The following is a 17,964-nucleotide window of genomic DNA, read 5'->3' on the forward strand; positions in this document are numbered from 1 at the left end:
ATGTCCAACACTACTTTTCGGTATACTCCAAGGTATCTGACTCCACAAAGTAGGCACCTGAGAAAACTTTTTTGATTATTTTGCAATTCTGCTTTTTTTCTGAATTAGCCAATTAAAGTCACCTATTATTTAAATAATGGTTGTAATTTAAAAGACAAAGGGCTATTTTATATTAAATAATATAAAGAAGGCTGTTAATCATTCACAAATACTCTATTTTACAAAAGCAAAAAAATTATTGCTAGGAAAATTTCCCTTCAGTGTGCCAAAAGTAGCAGCTTACTAAAACTTACTAAAACTGAATGATGTGAAAGCCTTTAAAATCTTGACATTTATACACTGTATATGCTAAAATATCCCTACTTCCAAGTTATTTCTCTATGAGAATAAATGTCAGATATATTTATGATTTCCAGCTAGGTTTGGATTTACTTGTCAGTGTTTTCTTTGAATATATTCACTGAAATATATTTTCAATGAAGTGTACGTTATGATTTTGTCATCTAATGTTCCTACGGAAATTTTATACATCAAAGGCATTTTATGAAATAAGCCCAACTTTATATTTGCTCTAATGTAAATAAGAAATTAGGAACTCAAAAAAGATGCTGAATAGATGCGAAGGTTTCTGCCAAATTGAAACAATAATATGGAGTTCCTTGGTAGCTCAGTAGGTTAAGGATCCAGCACTGTCATTGCTGTGGCTTGGGTTGCTGCTGTGGTGCAGGTTCAATCCTTGGCTCTGGAGCTTCCACATGACACGGGTACAGCCAAAAAGCCCTCCAAAAAACAAAACCCCTAATAATATTATAGGAGGAATATATATTAAAATAACATACTTAATATTCCTCCTGATAATTTCCCTTCAGAGAAACACGTAAACTAAAATCAGCGATAACTAAGAAATACACATTAGTTCCTTTTCTGTTTTCTTTACCTCTGTCTTATGTGCAATATGCCAGTTTTTAAAAAATATATAAAGACTTCCTTTAAAACCATGACCACTTATGACCTAAGTGGCAATGTGAAAGTATAATGCATTAAGGGCTATCTTTTACATCACAGACACAGAAATCACCTTCTCCAGATAAAAGAAATGTTGAGGCCTTCTAAGTCTAGATTATTATCAATAACATGCTACATAAGTACAAAAACAGATTTTATATGTTTATAGAGCAATTTTAACTTACAAAAAAATTGAGGAGTTCCCGTCGTGGCTCAGTGGTTAACGAATCTAACTAGGAACCACGGGGTTGCAGGTTCAATCCCTGGCCTCGCTCAGTGGGTTAAGGATCCAGAGTTGCTGTGAGCTGTGGTGTAGGTTGCAGACATGGCTTGGATCTGGCATTGCTGTGGCTCTGGTGTAGGCTGGTGGCTACAGCTCTGATTAGACCCCTAGCCTGGGAACTTCCATATGCTGTGGGTAAGACAAAAACAAAAACAAAAAAAACTTTATATGTGTATTACTGAAATATCAGTAATTGACTCCTTTATGCAACTTAGAGTCAAACTATAAGGAACTCAGTATCAAATATAGCCACTTTGAACATCAAAACTAACCTCTGAAGACTGCTGAAGTTTACTTAAACTACACACTGCCTAAGAAACAAAGTTTGAGAACCATTTCAAAATATTTAAATTCAGAAGTGCTATAAAAAAGAAACAAAATCAATTAATGCTCAAGAATTCAAATGCACTGATTCTCTCCACTCATTAATTAGATTTGGACAAAGTCAGAAACTCTTATATTCTTTTTTTTTTTTTGTCTTTTGTCTTTTGTTGTTGTTGTTGCTATTTCTTGGGCCACTCCCGCGGCATATGGAGGTTCCCAGGCTAGGGGTTGAATCGGAGCTGTAGCCACCGGCCTACGCCACAGCCACAGCAACTCGGGATCCGAGCCGAGTCTGCGACCTACACCACAGCTCAAGGCAATGCCGGATCGTTAACCCACTGAGCAAGGGCAGGGACCGAACCCGCAACCTCATGGTTCCTAGTCGGATTCGTTAACCACTGTGCCACGACGGGAACTCCAGAAACTCTTATATTCTTAAATACTTGAAAAAAGACCAAAAAATCCACCATTCACAGGTTTAAGCTACAGAGTCTAAGATCAAGCTGGCAGAAAGAAAATGGTGCAGATAATCCACAGGAAGTAAAGAATATTAACGGAGTGCTGATAACCAAATGTTCTTTCTCTATTTTTGCTTTTTAGGGCTGCACTTGCAGCACATGGAAGGTCCCAGGCTAGGTGTCAAACTGGAGCTGCAGCCGCCAGCCTACACCACAGCCACAGCAACACGGGATCCGAGCCGCATCTGGGACCTACTCGACAGCTCAGGACAATGCCAGGTCCTTAACCTACTGAGCAAGGCCACGGATTGAACCCTCATCCTCATGGATACTACTAGTCGGATTCGTTTCCGCTGAGCCACTATGGGAACTCCCATCAAGTGTTCTTAAGGCTTCATCTATTTTACATTCTTTTCAGATTCTTAGGTCAATAGCTCCAAAAGGACACAAAAAGAACAAGGAAAGTGAGCCAGTTATATCACATGAGTCTTTTTGTCATCTAGGCAACAGGCAAACCTTAACCCTAGGGGGGTGAGTTTTATATTTATACAGTCTGCTAAGGACACAACCTGGCATAGACCCAAAAGGAGGGTGAAGACATAAGAAAATGAAAATAATTTTAAGAACTTCAAAGGGCTAAGTCAGAAGAAGGAGTAACCATTTTTCCTAAGCCTTTGGAATTAGGAAATTTAGAGGAGCGATTTAATCTAGTTAATGACAAGATGCCTGCTGAGATTACAAAGGCTGAGCTCTAGATAAACAAGATAACTAAATAAGAATTTTTATACTGAGTGAGGAAATCTAAGAGAAATAAAGTCATAGTATCAGTTTATCTAACTAACAACTTAAATAACTTCATTGAACTAAAAATAATACATATTTCAAAAGGCTTTTATTTCAATTTTTTAACTATCAAAGACCTCCCCTTTTTAATCTGTCATTTAAATTCATTTATTAATTTTCAAACTAAGTAATCAATCATTATTTTCAAAAAAATCTTTAAGAGTTCCCACTGCAGTGCAACGGGATAGACGGTGTCTCTGCAGCGCAAGGACACAGGTTCAATCCTGGCCTGGCACAGTGGGTTAAAGGAAATAGGATGGCAGCAGCTGCAGCACAGGTTGCAATGGTGGCATGGATCTGATCCCTGGCCCAGGAACTCTATATATCCCAGGGTGGCCAAAAAAAAAAAAAGAAAAAATATATAATCTCTTGCAAATGAAGAATAGATATTAAAATTCTTTACAAATCTTTCTAGATATGACTGCAACATTTTATTTATTTATTTATTGCTTTTTAGGGCCGCACCTGCGGCATATGGAAGTTCTCAGGCTAGGGGTCGAATCAGAGCTACAGCTGCCAGCCTGCACCACAGCCATAGCAACTCGTGATCCAAGCCTTGTCTGTAAGCTATACCACAGCTCACGGTAATGCTGGATTCTTAACCCACTGAGTGAGGCCAGGGATTGAACCTGCACCCTCATGGATCCTAGTTGGGTTCATTAACCGCTGAGCCATGAAGAGAACTCACTGCAAAATTCTAACTTTATTTGCCAGAGAATCTAGTAAATGGTTGACTTAGTACAGATTTTCAAATTAATAGCAAAATATCTGACACAGAGGTAAAACAACATTGATAAAAACTAGCCATTAATTTCTACCTTTAATACAATAGTCACAATCTCCAAAATGAAAAGGCTCAGCACTAAGAGACCTCTATAAAATTTCAATATTGAGAACACAGTAATAGAGAAAAAGACTATAACTGGTCTCCTTTTATAGAAATGGAGAATGACCACCAGCACCTTTTTTTTCCCTGGCCACAGCTGCAGCATGTGGAAATTCCTGTGCCAGGGACTGAACCCACACCATAGCAGCAACCCAAGCTGTTGCAGTGACAACAGCTTTACCCATTGTGGATCCTTTACCCATTTGTGCCACTGTTCTTCATTTGGTTTGAACTTCAAAAACCTTAAAAGCAAAATCTCAGAAAATACACAGCCATTCTAAATTACATGCTCAGAATGAAGCCAGGAGAAATACTTTAAAATCTCTTTGCTGACTGACTCCAGCATAGATTTATTAGATCAGGTTTCTGAAATCTAAAAGTATTATCTCACCTAAGTCTGCCAGTCAAACCACCTGATGATGCTTGAGTTCAGCCTTCCTGAATAAGCCAAGATGAAAGATAACACTCATTACCTTCCTCTAAACTCATCTTTCAATCCAAATTCTCTAAACTGCATTCACCAATAATGGACCGTCTCTGAAAGGTTTAACCTAACACAGAGAAAACCAAGGCACACAGAACAAGACATTATAAACAAAGTTAAAGGGAAATGGGTGGAATAAAGACAAAAACCTTGACAGGATATTTAATCTACACAGAGTAAAAATTTCTTTATCTAAGTAACTCTAGAAATACCTTGCAGTTAATGAAGAGGGAACTAAACTACAATTTCAGTTCAACAAGTGAAAGAATGCAGACAAATGCTCGTAAAAGTCATATTCTTTCTTAACTGATGATTAAGTCATAACTTTAGAGAGAAATTCCAACAACAGCTCAAGCTAGAGCTCCTTGTTAAATCCAAAGTGATCCAATGATAAAGATGTGCACTGACACGATTCTTAAGATGGAGGAGGTTTCAGAGAGTCAAAAATAGGACAACAGAAGGAAATGAAAGAATTTCTGGGAGTTCCCATCGTGGCGCAGTGGTTAACGAATCCGACTAGGAACCATGAGGTTGCGGGTTCGGTCCCTGCCCTTGCTCAGTGGGTCAAAGTTCCGGCGTTGCCGTGAGCTGTGGTGTAGGTTGCAGACACGGCTCGGATCCTGCATTGCTTGGCTCTGGCGTAGGCTGGCAGCTACAGCTCCGATTCGACCCCTAGCCTGGGAACCTCCATATGCCGCAGGAACGGCCCAAGCAATGGCAAAAAGACAAAAAAAAAAAAAAAAAAGAATTTCTGAAGCAATGAAGTAAGAAATATTTACTCCCTGCCCTCGCCTTCCCAGATATCTCATTTGGGGCTGGTAAAGACACAAAAGAATGAGGGGAGGGATTACATGTAATACAAATAAGAACAGAATTCACTTCCTACTTTGAGTCCCACTTTCTTGCCAATAAGAATAATATACGTTTTTCTAAGTAGTCTACCAAGTTTCTTATATCAAATTCTCAAAAAACAAATTAAGATCTGTTAAAATAGAATCCTATCATATCAAATGTGCTGCTTCATAAATCTTTTTATGCATTATTCAGGAAATAGATTAATTAAAGTCTATCTTCAAGTTTAAGAGCATGTAAACAAAACTTCCAAGACCCTGAATAAAGAATATGTACATCATGGAAGTTCCTGTTGAGGCTTGGCAGTAACGAGCCCAGCTAGTATCCATGAGGATGTGGGTTCGATCCCTGGCCTTACTTAGTGGGTTAAGGATCCAATATTGCAATGAGCTGTGGTGTAGGTCGCAGACACAGCTCATATCCCATGTTGCTGCAGCTGTGGTATAGGCCAGCAGCTGCAGCTCCGATTTGATCCCTAACCAGGGAACTTCCATATGCCAAAGGTGCAGCACTAAAAAGCCAAAAAAAAAAAGAATATGTACATCAGGAGTTTCCGTTGTGGCTCAGTGGGTTAAGAACCCGATACAGTGTTTCTGAGGATGCAGGTTTGATCCCTGGCCTTGCTCAGTGGGTTAAAGGATCTGGCATTACCACAGGAGGCTCAGATCCAGTGTTGCTGATCATTAAAAAAAAGAAAAAAGAAAGAAATGGGAATACACAGTACATCAAATGTGTGTGTGTATGCCTTTAAAATTTGTAATTCATGGTTTAGTATTTATCACCAATTAACTTCTAAATTGAACCTGTAATATGGGTATTGCTCATCTCTGTTAAAAACCCATAAATGCACTGTAATTTATAACTACAATGAACCCAAGAATCAATCTGTGTTTGTTTTTTAATTGATTCTCCACTGAGGGGAAAAAAAAGAAAAATGAGGGAAAAGTCTGAAATCTTAGCTACTCACTTTTGCCTTTACTTGACTCCCTGGTCCCTTCTCTGCATCTCCGAACCCCTTTTATCTATTTCTCCAAATTTGAAGTTTCAAGTCTGATTGAAGTTTATCACTAAAACACTAGGTAAGCTTCTATATAGAGCCACTGTGGTCCTAATTATTTAGTTCTTAGTTTTAGCACAAAAATACATAAAACATTAACTAACTGCTACTAATGAAGACATGTACAATTTTTCTTAAATAGTGAGAGCTGTAGCAGCAGCTTTAACTTTCGCCATAGAGTTAGGTTGCTCAATATTGACTCATAAACTTCTTCAAGTTTCTCTTTAGGTAGAGCCACTCAAATATCTTAATAGTTTAAGACTGCTTATGACTGCTTTTATTCTATAAAATGCATTAAGCATACATATATCAGACTGTGGCTATTAAAAACATAAATTCCTTCTTAAGAATCCATGGACAAAATGACAGGGAGGTAGAAAACTCAATGAAAGAAACCTATGATGTATAAGAAAACCTGAATGAAATATAATAGGAATTTCTTACCTGGAAGGTTTCCATCAGTTTCATCAGCACTAGGAAAACTCGCAACACTTGTAGAATCCGAAAGGTCCAAAAGTTTCGCCCGCAATTGTTCAATATCACTCTCTTTGCTAGCCAACTGCATCTGAAGCTCATTCCTGTGTGTACATTCTTCTACCAATTGCTATTTAAAAAAAGAAAAGAAAAAAAGAAAAACCAAGATAAGGAATCAAGGTCAAATTTCCAACACAAAGACATTAAAAATTAATGTAACTATAGTAAAATAAGTAATCTAGAATTGCTAATACTAAAAATTTACTGTAAACTTCATCAATGTTTACTATCATAGATTTTTTTTTTTGTCTTTTTAGGACTGCACTTGCAGCATATGGATGTTCCCAGGCTAGGGGTCAAATCGGAGCTGTAGCCACTAGCCTGCACCACAGCCACAGCAATGCAGGATCTGAGCTGCATCTGAGACCTACACCACAGCTCACCACAACGTTGGATCCTCAACCCACTGAGCAAGGCCAGGGATCAAACCCAAATCCTCTTGGGTACTAGTTGGATTTGTTTCCACTGAGCCACGACGGGAACTCCATTTTTTTTTTTTTTTCATATAAAGCATCTAAATCAAAAAGCAAAACCCAAACTTCTATTAAAACAATAGAAAATGCTTTTATGGCTCCAAATGATACAGAAAGCTTCTCAGGATGGTAGACTCGTAAGTGGTGGAGTCAGTGCTTGAATCTAACTCAAACTAGGATCAGAGATCATGTTTTCAATTTTGTGCTATTAAGTACCACAAAATTGTTTGAGGAGTTCCCACTGTGGCTCAGTGGAAATGAATCCAACTTGTATCCATGAGGATGCAGGTTAGATCCCTGGCCTTGTTCATTGGGTCGGGGATCCAGCGTTGCTGTGAGCTGCAGTGTAGGAGGCAGATGTGGCTTGGATCTGGTATTGCTGTGGCTGTGGCTGTGGCCATCAGCTGTAGCTCCGATTCAACCCCTAGCCTGGGAAGTTGCTCTAAAAGGCAAAAAAAAAAAAAAAGAAATACAGAAAAAAATATTGTTTCATATTTTGATTTCAGAAGAATCCTGACTAGAGAAAACAAAAAAGCTATAATAACGTCAATTCCTTTATCCCAACTACAGTCAATATTATACCAGCCATATTTCAATTTCAACCTAAAACCAAAGAGCCAAAACCCTTGGTTGTTTCTCCAAAAGTAGCATCTCTAATCAAGCAGATGCTAAGGGATAAAAATAACTCAAGTTTTAGTTAACAGGCAACAGAGTATCTTTCTAGTTTTTTAAGATTATGGTTTAAATTAGAGCAACAGTAATCAAACTGTGGAGAATATAAACCTAAATATGCATTTTTATATTAAAAAAAACTAAACAGGATCACTAGACAATAAGTTTGTAATAATCTCAATTTAAAATAATCCTATAAGCACACGCACACAAACCTTACCGCTTGCATGTCATTCAATTCCTTCTGATGTTTCACGACCATCTGGTTGAATTTCTCTCTCTCTTGGTTGAGTTCAAGTTGTAGCTTTCGATTTTCCTTTTCTTTCTTTCTCAAATCCTGTGTATTAGCTTTCTTTCTATCAATTTTAAAATCTTTCCGATTCATTATTTCTGCCAACTTGTTAACAGCCTATTAAAATATTGGAATATCATTAATTACGATCTTTATTGTAGCCATCTGATTTAAATCTCCACTAAAAATATATTTTTCTTCAAAATTAAGGAGGAGGATTTTTTTATGTATGTGAAAATGAGGAGAACCTAACGAAGGTTGGGATATGATAACTGGTAGCACAACTAACTTTTTTTTTTTTAGGGCCGCACACATGGCATATGGAGGTTTCCAGGCTAGGGGTCAAATCAGAGCTACGGTTGCTGGCCTATGCCACAGCCAAGCAACTTGGAATCCGAGCCTCGCCTGCGACCTACGCCACAGCTCTCGGCAATGCTGGATCCTTGACCCACTCACTAAGTGAGGCCAGGGATTGAACCTGAGTCCTCATGGATACCAGTTGGGTTCATTAACCGCCAAGCCACAAGGGGAACTCCAGCACAAGTAAATATTAATAACTCATTGTTCAAATGTAAGACCCACATAAGCTTGCAAAAATCCACTTATTATTCAACAATTACTCAGCACTTATTATACTGCCTGTAAACACTGACAGGCACTAGGTATAAGGATAGAAAATATAGCTGTGCCCCAAAGGCATCCTCATCTGATGGAGGAGCAGGCATTATAGCAGAGTGGTAAGTAAGAAGAGGCAGGCAAGCAGGGTGCTATGGAAGCATCTAACTGGTCCTGGGGTACCTGCATTTGTATCTACATGCTTCTCAACAAGACAAATAGAGTTGGATAAGCAAAGTAGAAATGGTATTGAGGAGGTGAGCCAAGGATGACACTACAATTAGAGGAAATAGTACATAGGCAAAAGGCTCAAGGTAATTTTTTTCTTTTAAACAAGGAGAAAAGTAGGGGAACAGGGCACTTGATTAGGCCATACTGAGGCCCTTTTGGATGTGAAAGGAGCTGTCAATATAGTTGAGGCTAACCTCTTTTGCCAGAAGGAAAAAATATACTCAAAATGAGACAGAATTATTAGAAACATGTGAAATTACCTAAGTAAACTGCCAAGTACATAAGTCATGGTATACTTGTTCTCTGGTAGACTAAAAAAAAAAATCATAGATTTTCCATCAAGACAGAAAAAAATTCGTGACCACAATCATTTCCATGTAGATTAGATCCAGCATAGGATAAAGAACTCTTGAATAATTTTTTTAATGGGGTAATAGCTTGTAAACATGTATTTACTGTTGTTGTTGTTTGTCTTTTGTCTTTTCTAGGGCTGTACCCACGGCATATGGAGGTTCCCAGGCTAGGGGTCGAATCGGGAGTTGTAGCCACTGGCCTAGGCCAGAACCATAGCAATGCCAGATTTGAGCTGCGTCTGCGACCTACACCACAGCTCATGGCAATGCCAGATCCTTAACCCACTGAGCGAGGCCAGGGATTGAGCCTGAAACCTCATGGTTCCTAGTCGGATTCGTTAACCACTGAGCCACAACGGGAACTCCTGCTTTTTTTTTTCCCAGTAGTAATTCTAACAAGTTTATTACAAGGAAAATCAAATGCAAATTAAATATTGTGAAGAAAGTGAAAAGGCCTTGTAATATCACTTCTCAAAGACCACTTCTGCTAAAGCCTTCTCTTTTCTTTCAATCTGCTAAATGTCTGTCCTAGACTTTTCCTTATGTATAGTCTATTTTACGTTAAAAATGGAATTGTTGTACATTCTGTACTGCATCTTCTTTCCCCCAACCACCCCCTCTTTTTTGGCCACCCCACAGCAAATGGAACTCCCTGGTCAGGGATGAGATCCAAGCCACAGATGTGGCAATGCTGAATCCTTAACCCACTGTGCTAGGCTGGGGATTGAACCTGAATCCCAGAGCTCCCAAGAAGCCACAGCAGAAACTCTGCAACTTGCTTTTTAAATTTAATACTATATCATATGTCATGGTAAATACTGTTTCTGTGTCATTATATGTAAATTTACTTAATTTTTTTATTAAAAAAATTAAAGTATAGCTGATTTACAATGTTGTGCCAATTTTTGGTGTACAACAAAGTGACCCAGTCATACATGTACATACATTCCTGTTCTTGTATTATTTTCCATCGTGGTCTATTCCTACTTCATTAATTTTTAATGGCTCCTTTGCATCCCATTGTATGGATGTATCATTATTTATCGGTACTGCATTGATGGATAGTTAGGTTACTTTTATTTTTTTCACTTTTTTTTTGTATTTTCTAGGGTTGCACCTGCAGCATATGGAGGTTCCCAGGCTAGGGGTCTAATCGGAGCTGTAGCTGCCAGCCTATGCAAGGTGGGATCCGAGACGAGTCTGTGACCTACATCACAGCTCAGCAACACCGGATCCTTAGCCCACTGAGAGAGGCCAGGGATTGAACCTGCAATCTCATGGTTCCTAGTTGGATTTGTTAATCACTGAGCCACAAGGGGAACTCCTATTTTTTCACTATTAAAGATGTTACAACATTTTATTTCTACCTATTTCTTTTGAGCATTTATAGAAGTATTTATACAGGATAAATTCCTAAATGAGCAGACATTGGGTCACAGAATATGCACATTCAAATGTTTTATTCTGTTAAATTGTTCTTGTATGAATGAACTTTCCCTATATGCTTATAATACACAAGGCCGAGTATTCTAATTTACTAAAATGTGCTGGCTTGACTGTCAAAAATACTTATTACTTTCATTTTTTTTTTTTTAGGGCCACACCTGCGGCATATGGAGGTTCCCAGGCTAGCGGTCTAATTGAAGCTGTAGCCTCTGGCCTATGCCACAGCCACAGCAACTCAGGATCCGAGCCATGTCTGCGCCCTACACCACAGCTCATGGCAATGCTGGATCCTTAACCCACTGAATGAGGCCAGGCATCGAACCAGCAACCTCATGGTTCCCAGTCGGATTCATTAACCACTGAGCCATGATAGGATCTCCAAATCTTTCAAAATATCTTTACTAGTTCTTTTTCTCTTAAGTGTCCCCTAGTTTTTCTTTTTTCTGTTTGATTATCTTTTTCCTACTTACCAATGCTCTTTATATTTATCTATATATGCTGTGAATATTCTTCCTAGTTTATTTTTTTTTAACTTATGTTCTTTTGGACTTGAATTTTTATATAGTCAATGTCAATCTTTTTCTTCATGGTCCCTGTTTTGTTATTAAAGGGAAGTAAAACCTTGAGTGAAGGATTTTCAACAGATATTAAAAGATTGCATTTTTGGGAGTTCCTGTCGTGGCGCAGTGGTTAACGAATCCGACTAGGAACCATGAGGTTGTGGGTTTGGTCCCTGCCCTTGCTCAGTGGGTTAATGATCCGGCGTTGCTGTGAGCTGTGGTGTAGGTTGCAGACGCGGCTCGGATCCCGCGTTGCTGTGGCTCTGGCATAGGCCGGCGGCTACAGTTCCAATTAAACCCCTAGCCTGGGAACCTCCATATGCCGCAGAAGCGGCCCAAAGAAATAGCAAAAAGACACACACACACAAAAAAAGATTGCATTTTTGAAAGATTTGATTCTTGAGAGGGAGAGTAGATTAGTGGTAAGCAGCTATTAAGTAGAAAATATTTTACTGTAAAAATCAACTAAAGCATACAGTACCTCATTTAGAATTAAAACTACTGGATAACTTAGTAAAATGACAAGATATCAAGTTTTATTATAAAAAATTTTATCTAACTGCATCATTAAACACAAAGCAAAATGATATATCCACCCCTATTAAGTTTCTCACTCATTCTTCTCTCTTGACCTTAGTCAAGCATGTGGTTTCTCTTCATTAGGTTTTCCTACTGTCAATTACAGGTGTTATATACAATTTAAAACACATCCTTTACTAATCAGTTGATTAGATGAACTAGCTTTCTCAACTCATTTGAAATCCAATTTCTTGAATAAGTCGTCAGTATACACTGAAGAAAAAATATTACATTATTTGTTCTAACGAAAAGTATGAACCTTCTAACCTCAGTTTTAAGAAAAAGGACATGTAGAGTGAATACTAACTTCTGCATATATGATTCACAAGTATAAACACATGGAAAAGACTGAGAGCATGTATACCTGTGTTTTAAGAGTTCGTTCAGTATTGATATTCTTTTCAAAGGCGGCCTTAAGATTACTGATCTCCTCCTCCTTCTTCAATTTATATTCTGTCAACAAATTATATAAAATGTTATGTATGGCACTAATTAATTTCTGCCTTGAAAAGTAACAATGTCCTTAATTATTTAAGTTAATATATACTATATAATAACTTTCAGTGACTTCATTGAGATAATTTTTTTCTCAGCTTTATTGAGGTATAATTGACAAATATAATTTTAAGATATAAAGGGTACAATGCGATGAGTTGATGTGTGTATAATTGTGAAAGGATTCCCCCACAATCAAGTTAATTAACACATCCATCACCTCATCTTTATCTTTTTTTTCAGTGAGGGGTGGTAAGAATAGGTTCTACTAAGATAATATTTAAGGCTACAAAGCTACTTAACATATGGAAACAAATATTTCAAAAACCTAATGGACAACATAAATAGCTAAAGATTTACCTCTGAACTTGATTTAACATTATGATTTTTTAAAAATCCTACATACCTTCCTCTGCCTTCCTCATTTTATCAGTTAGCTCTTCATTTTCTTTTCTTAGTAAATCAATATCTTTGGTTAGCATGCTGTTCGTTTCTTCGAGCTAAACAAAGCACAGAAAGTTATATGTACGCTATATAGTCTCTTTGTTAGTCTCATATTAAAAGCAATAACCTTTAAAAAAAAATACTTCCATCTTCTATAGATGAGGACAGGTCAGACATTGCTTAATTATAAAAATGTCTGGGGGAGTTCTCATTGTGGCACAGTGGAAACGAATCCAACTAGTATCCATGAGGACGTGGGTTCAATCCTTGGCCTCACTTAGTGGGTTGAGAATCTGGCATCGCTATGAGCTGTGGTATAGGTCACAGACACAGTCTGGATCCCATGTGGCTGTGGCTATGGCACAGGCTGGCAGCTGCAGCTCTGATTCGACCCCTAGCCTGGGAACTTCCATATGCTGCCAAAAAAAAAAAAAAAAAAAGGCTGGTTTCCAGTTTAAAATATGTGGATATAATTAAACTCAAAATATTTTATTTATTTACTTTTGGCCACACCCATAGCTTGTTGAAATTCCCAGGCTAGGGATGGAACCTGTGCCTTGGCTGTAACAAGAGCTACAGCAGCGACAGCACAGGGTCCTTAACCTGCTGAGCCATGAGGGAACTCCTAAAGTATTTTAAAACAATTGTTAGCTTCCAAAAATTATTTCAGTGTGTGTATGTATACACATACATATACATATGAATGAAAGGAATAAAAAAAATGTAATGAAAAGAGAACAAGACTAGAAAGTAGGAAATCAGTGTTTTAGTTTTCTAGCTCTGTGACCATCAACAAGTCACAATCTTTGTGGGCCTCAGTTTCTTCATCTAAATGATGATGATGAAAATGACAACTTAAAATGTTTGATTGAGTGTTGTATAGCTGTTAGCATAAATGACACCATCGTGGACCCACACAGTTCCTTCTGTACTTCTCCAACACTATGCAGGACTATACTGTGCAATAAAATCATTTCTTTGACACTAAGAGCTTTGTAGTTAATATTCTTTAATAATCGTTAGGACCAGGTGGCCTCCATGCTCTGGTGGTCCTCAAATAATGATGAAGACCTTTGCTGATGTGTTCCTGGTACCTGTGAGATTAGTTACCCATTCATAAATTTTTTTTCTTTTATTATCTTTATTTTCTTTTTGGCTGCCCTGAGGCACATGGAATTCCCAGGCCAGGGATCAGATCTGAGCTGTAGCTGTGATCTAAGCTGCATCTGCAGCAATGCCAGATCCTTAACCCACTGTGCTGGGCCAGGGATTGAACCTATATCCCAGAGTGCTCCCAAGATGCCAGCAATTCCCTTAAGCCAAAACAGGAATTCCCACAAATCTTTTTTTTTTTTTTTTGTCTTTTTAAGGTCGCACCCATGGCATATGGAGGTTCCCAGGCTAGGGGTAGAATTGGAGCTTTAGCCACAGGCCCATGCCAAAGCCACAGCCACGCCAGGTCTGAGCTGCATCTGAGACCTACTCTACAGCTCACGGCAATGCCAGATCCTTAACCCACTGAGCAAGGCCAGAGATCGAACCTGTGTCCTCATGGATGCTAGTCAGATTCATTCCCGCTGAGCCACGATGTGAACTCCCCATAATGCACTTCCTGTCGTTTTTAAATACTTACTCCCCCATACCCAAGGTTAACTATAAAATTGTCCCCACGAGTTTTCATTGTGGCTCAGAGGGTTAAGAACCTGACATAGTGTCCATATGGACATGGGTTTGATCCCTAGCCTCGCTCAGTGGGTTAAGGATCTGGTGTTGCCATAAGCTGTGGTACTGGCTGGCAGATGCAGCTTTGATTTGACCCCTAGCCTGGGAGCTTCCATATGCTGTTAGTCCAGCTGTAAAATGATGCTTCCTGATTGTTGTCTGTGGGATCCCACTCCGTAAGTTACCCTATAATAAGTGAACTGATCCATTGATTATACAGAGCTGCCTAACTTGTTTTTCAGTCTCAAGATATCTTCTCAGTTCAATGAGCACTTTTTGTTCTCTCTGTCCTCCAAATAATTACTTTCATACTATATATTCAGCATTCTATTTATATTATTTCATTTAATCTTCCTAAGAATCCTGTGGAAGGAGTTCCTTTGTAGAACAGTGGGTTAAGGATCCAGTGTTGTCACTACGGTGGATTGGGTCATTGCTGTGGCCTGGGTTTGGTCCCTGGCCCAGGAACTTCCACATGCTGTGGAAACGGACCAAAAATTTTTTTTAAAAAATCCTGTGGAATAGGTATCAATAGGTATAATTTCTATTTTATAGATAAAAAATCTGATACTTGGAAAAGTTAAAGCAAACTGCCAAGACCAAGTAATTTCTTAGGCGCAAAGCTGGAATTTGAACCCAGATCTGCTTATACCAGAGCACTTGATGGTGGCTTAATCACCAAGAAGAAAAATCTCTGCAATTCTCCTTTCCAGCACCGTAATTTATATGCCAGTATAAATTTCAGAAATAGGTAATGGCTTTTCTATAACGGATTTGTAGATACCTACGAAGAATTGTTCATCCCAAAATGGTTTCTGGCCAAAAAATCAGCTGCAATTTATTAATATAATAAAGCAAATGGATTTAAGCTAAGTATTTCTTCACATAAAATATATTAAGATCTAGAAAGAGAAAAAGATCTAATACACTGACTAAGAACTTCAGGAGTTCCTGTGGTGGCTCAGTGGAAGCGAATCTGACTGCTAATCATGAGGACGCAGGTTCAATCCCTAGCCTCACTCAGTGGGTCAAGGATCCGGCACTGCCGTGAGCTGTGGTGTACGTTGCAGACATGGCTCAGATCTGGCATTGCTATGGCTGTGGTGTAGGCCAGGAGCTGCAGCTCTGATTTGACCCCTAGCCTGGGAACTTTCATGTGCTGTGGGTGTGGCGCTAAAAAGACAAAAAAAAAAAAAAAAAGGAAGAACTTCAATCATTAACAGTTGTTTTGGATTGTATAAACTATTTCATATATAAGTACAAGCTGACCATGTATAAGTAAATAGTCATGCACAAACACTTACCCAAACACTTTAAAATGTGACCTGATTTAAATTAATTTTAATCACATAACTTATCACACTTACCCGACTAACTATGTGATCTTTATCCGTAATCTCTTGCCTATTTCTTGAAGCAGCTTTCTTGCTTTCTTGAGTCAATTCAAAATACTGTTCTTCCAGAAGTCCTCGAGCTAACTGCTCAGACTCAGCTTTTGTTTCTGCTAGATCCAACTGAGTTGCAAGAGTTTCTCTAATAGATTTAAAAGAGAAATGAATATAAACAAACTCAGTTCATCTTTTTAACTTATTATGCTTAAAAACACAATTATATTTAAATAATAAAAAGAATTAAATATTCTCCTGCTTAAAATAAACTTTGCATCCATTACAAACATTCTGTAACAGTAATGAATTTAATCTCTCACACTTAGAAAAACTAAAAAAAAAAATAAAGGACACTTTAATCTTGTACCTGCTATTCTGCTTAACTAAGAAGAGGTTAATAAAACAATGGCAAGCAGTATACTCCTGAAAAGGAACTTCCTGGGATCAGGAATAAAAGGTAGCATTGCACCTACCTTTGAGTAAGTCTTTGGCTAGCAAATCAAGAGGCCAGACCTGAGCCCTTACCCTGTTCTAATTGGGTAGAACATTGGGCAAGTTCCTTATACTTCCTGGGGCTCAATTTAATCAAATATTTAGAATGATAGAATTAAACTACATTATTTCTGAGGTTCCTTCCAGCTCTGAAATTCAAGGAAATTATGAAGACTTGTAAACAGATTGGCAAACTACTATAAACTATTCTACGAGTGCTCCTTGGGAATTATACTTTAAAGCTTTTCAGAACTGACATTCAGAGCACAACCAGATCACACCAGTATGCCTGTACTCCCCAAAGAACCTGTCTTCAATAAGTGATCTTGCATGACTGCAACCTCTATACACAGTAGGTGCTCAATAAAATAAATGTTTACTAAATGAATGAATCACTTCCACCTATTTTCTACTAAGGGAGTATTACAAATAAAATTTTCTGTCTCAAGCATAAAGTAACTAAAAATAATGGTAATAATATTCATTCATTTGTCCAACAAATATTTATTTGAATGTTCCTATGTGCCAAACACTGTTCTAGGAATTAAGGTATACAGCGCTAACAAACTCCTTGCTCTCAGAAAGCATACATTACTGGAGTGAGACAATTTAAAGAAATGAACAATGTATGCCACAGAGAACAACAATGAAAGGAAAGGTAGAAGAAGCTGTGAGGGTGGTTAATATTTTATAGAGTGTGGTTACTATTTTATAGAGGTGATCAAGGAGGCCTCTCTGCTAAGCTGACAACTAAGAAAATACATAAAGGAAATAAAAGAGCGAGCCAATGTATGTATCTGGGAATAGTTTTAGGTAGAGGAAACATCTAGTAACAAATGCCTAAATGTTCTGAAGGAAGAGTGAGAGATGGGGTGCTGGGCAAGAAAACAATATTGCAAGGCTTTTTAAAACAATACAGGGATTTTGGCTTTTACTGAGTATTCTGTTTTTATTCTACTTTTAAAAGATCATCCTGGCTGTTGATGAAGATAAGACTAGTAGGAGAACAATGACAGAAGCAAGGATACCAGTTAGGAGGCAAGTGAAATAATCAAGATTGGAGATGATGGCAGTTTGGATCAAGTTGGTAAATGATAAAAGTGGTGAGAAGTGATCAGAGTCTGAATATATTTTTTTAGTTATAGCTAGTATTTATTGACAGATTGCATGTAGAGTATAAGAAAAATCCAGGATGATTCCAAGTTTTGGATTTAAGCAACTAGGAATAAGAGAATAATACTGACAGGAAAAATATGGAGAAGCAGGATGGCAAGGTGGGGGAACAAGGCATTTTTTCTGCACATGTTACATATAAGATGGCTTATTAAACACTCAAGTGGAGATATCAGACAGACAGCTGGGTTTACAAATCTGAAATTCAGGGGAGAACATACTTGTACACTGATGCAATTTAAAGCCATGAGGCTGTATGAGAACAAGCGCGGAGTGATCCCTTGGGCCCTCCAAACTTTAACA

At 38.1% G+C, this 17,964-nt stretch overlaps 1 protein-coding gene across 2 annotated transcripts in view; it reads right to left on the reverse strand.

The window, feature by feature from the left end:
• Nucleotides 1–17,964, reverse strand: part of ROCK1 (Rho associated coiled-coil containing protein kinase 1) — a 147,982-nt gene that overhangs the window by 11,350 nt on the left and 118,668 nt on the right. For both annotated transcript variants that reach the window (XM_047793875.1, XM_047793876.1), the window contains exons 23-27: nt 15,976–16,141; nt 12,849–12,942; nt 12,312–12,400; nt 8,092–8,280; nt 6,637–6,796 (exon numbers count right to left, since the gene is read on the reverse strand). In XM_047793875.1, coding sequence (XP_047649831.1) covers nt 6,637–6,796; nt 8,092–8,280; nt 12,312–12,400; nt 12,849–12,942; nt 15,976–16,141 — 698 coding nt within the window. The remainder of the gene's footprint in view (nt 1–6,636; nt 6,797–8,091; nt 8,281–12,311; nt 12,401–12,848; nt 12,943–15,975; nt 16,142–17,964) is intronic.

Source organism: Phacochoerus africanus, chromosome 8 (genome assembly GCF_016906955.1).
Source record: "Phacochoerus africanus isolate WHEZ1 chromosome 8, ROS_Pafr_v1, whole genome shotgun sequence".
In the NCBI taxonomy this organism is placed as follows: Eukaryota; Metazoa; Chordata; class Mammalia; order Artiodactyla; family Suidae; genus Phacochoerus; species Phacochoerus africanus.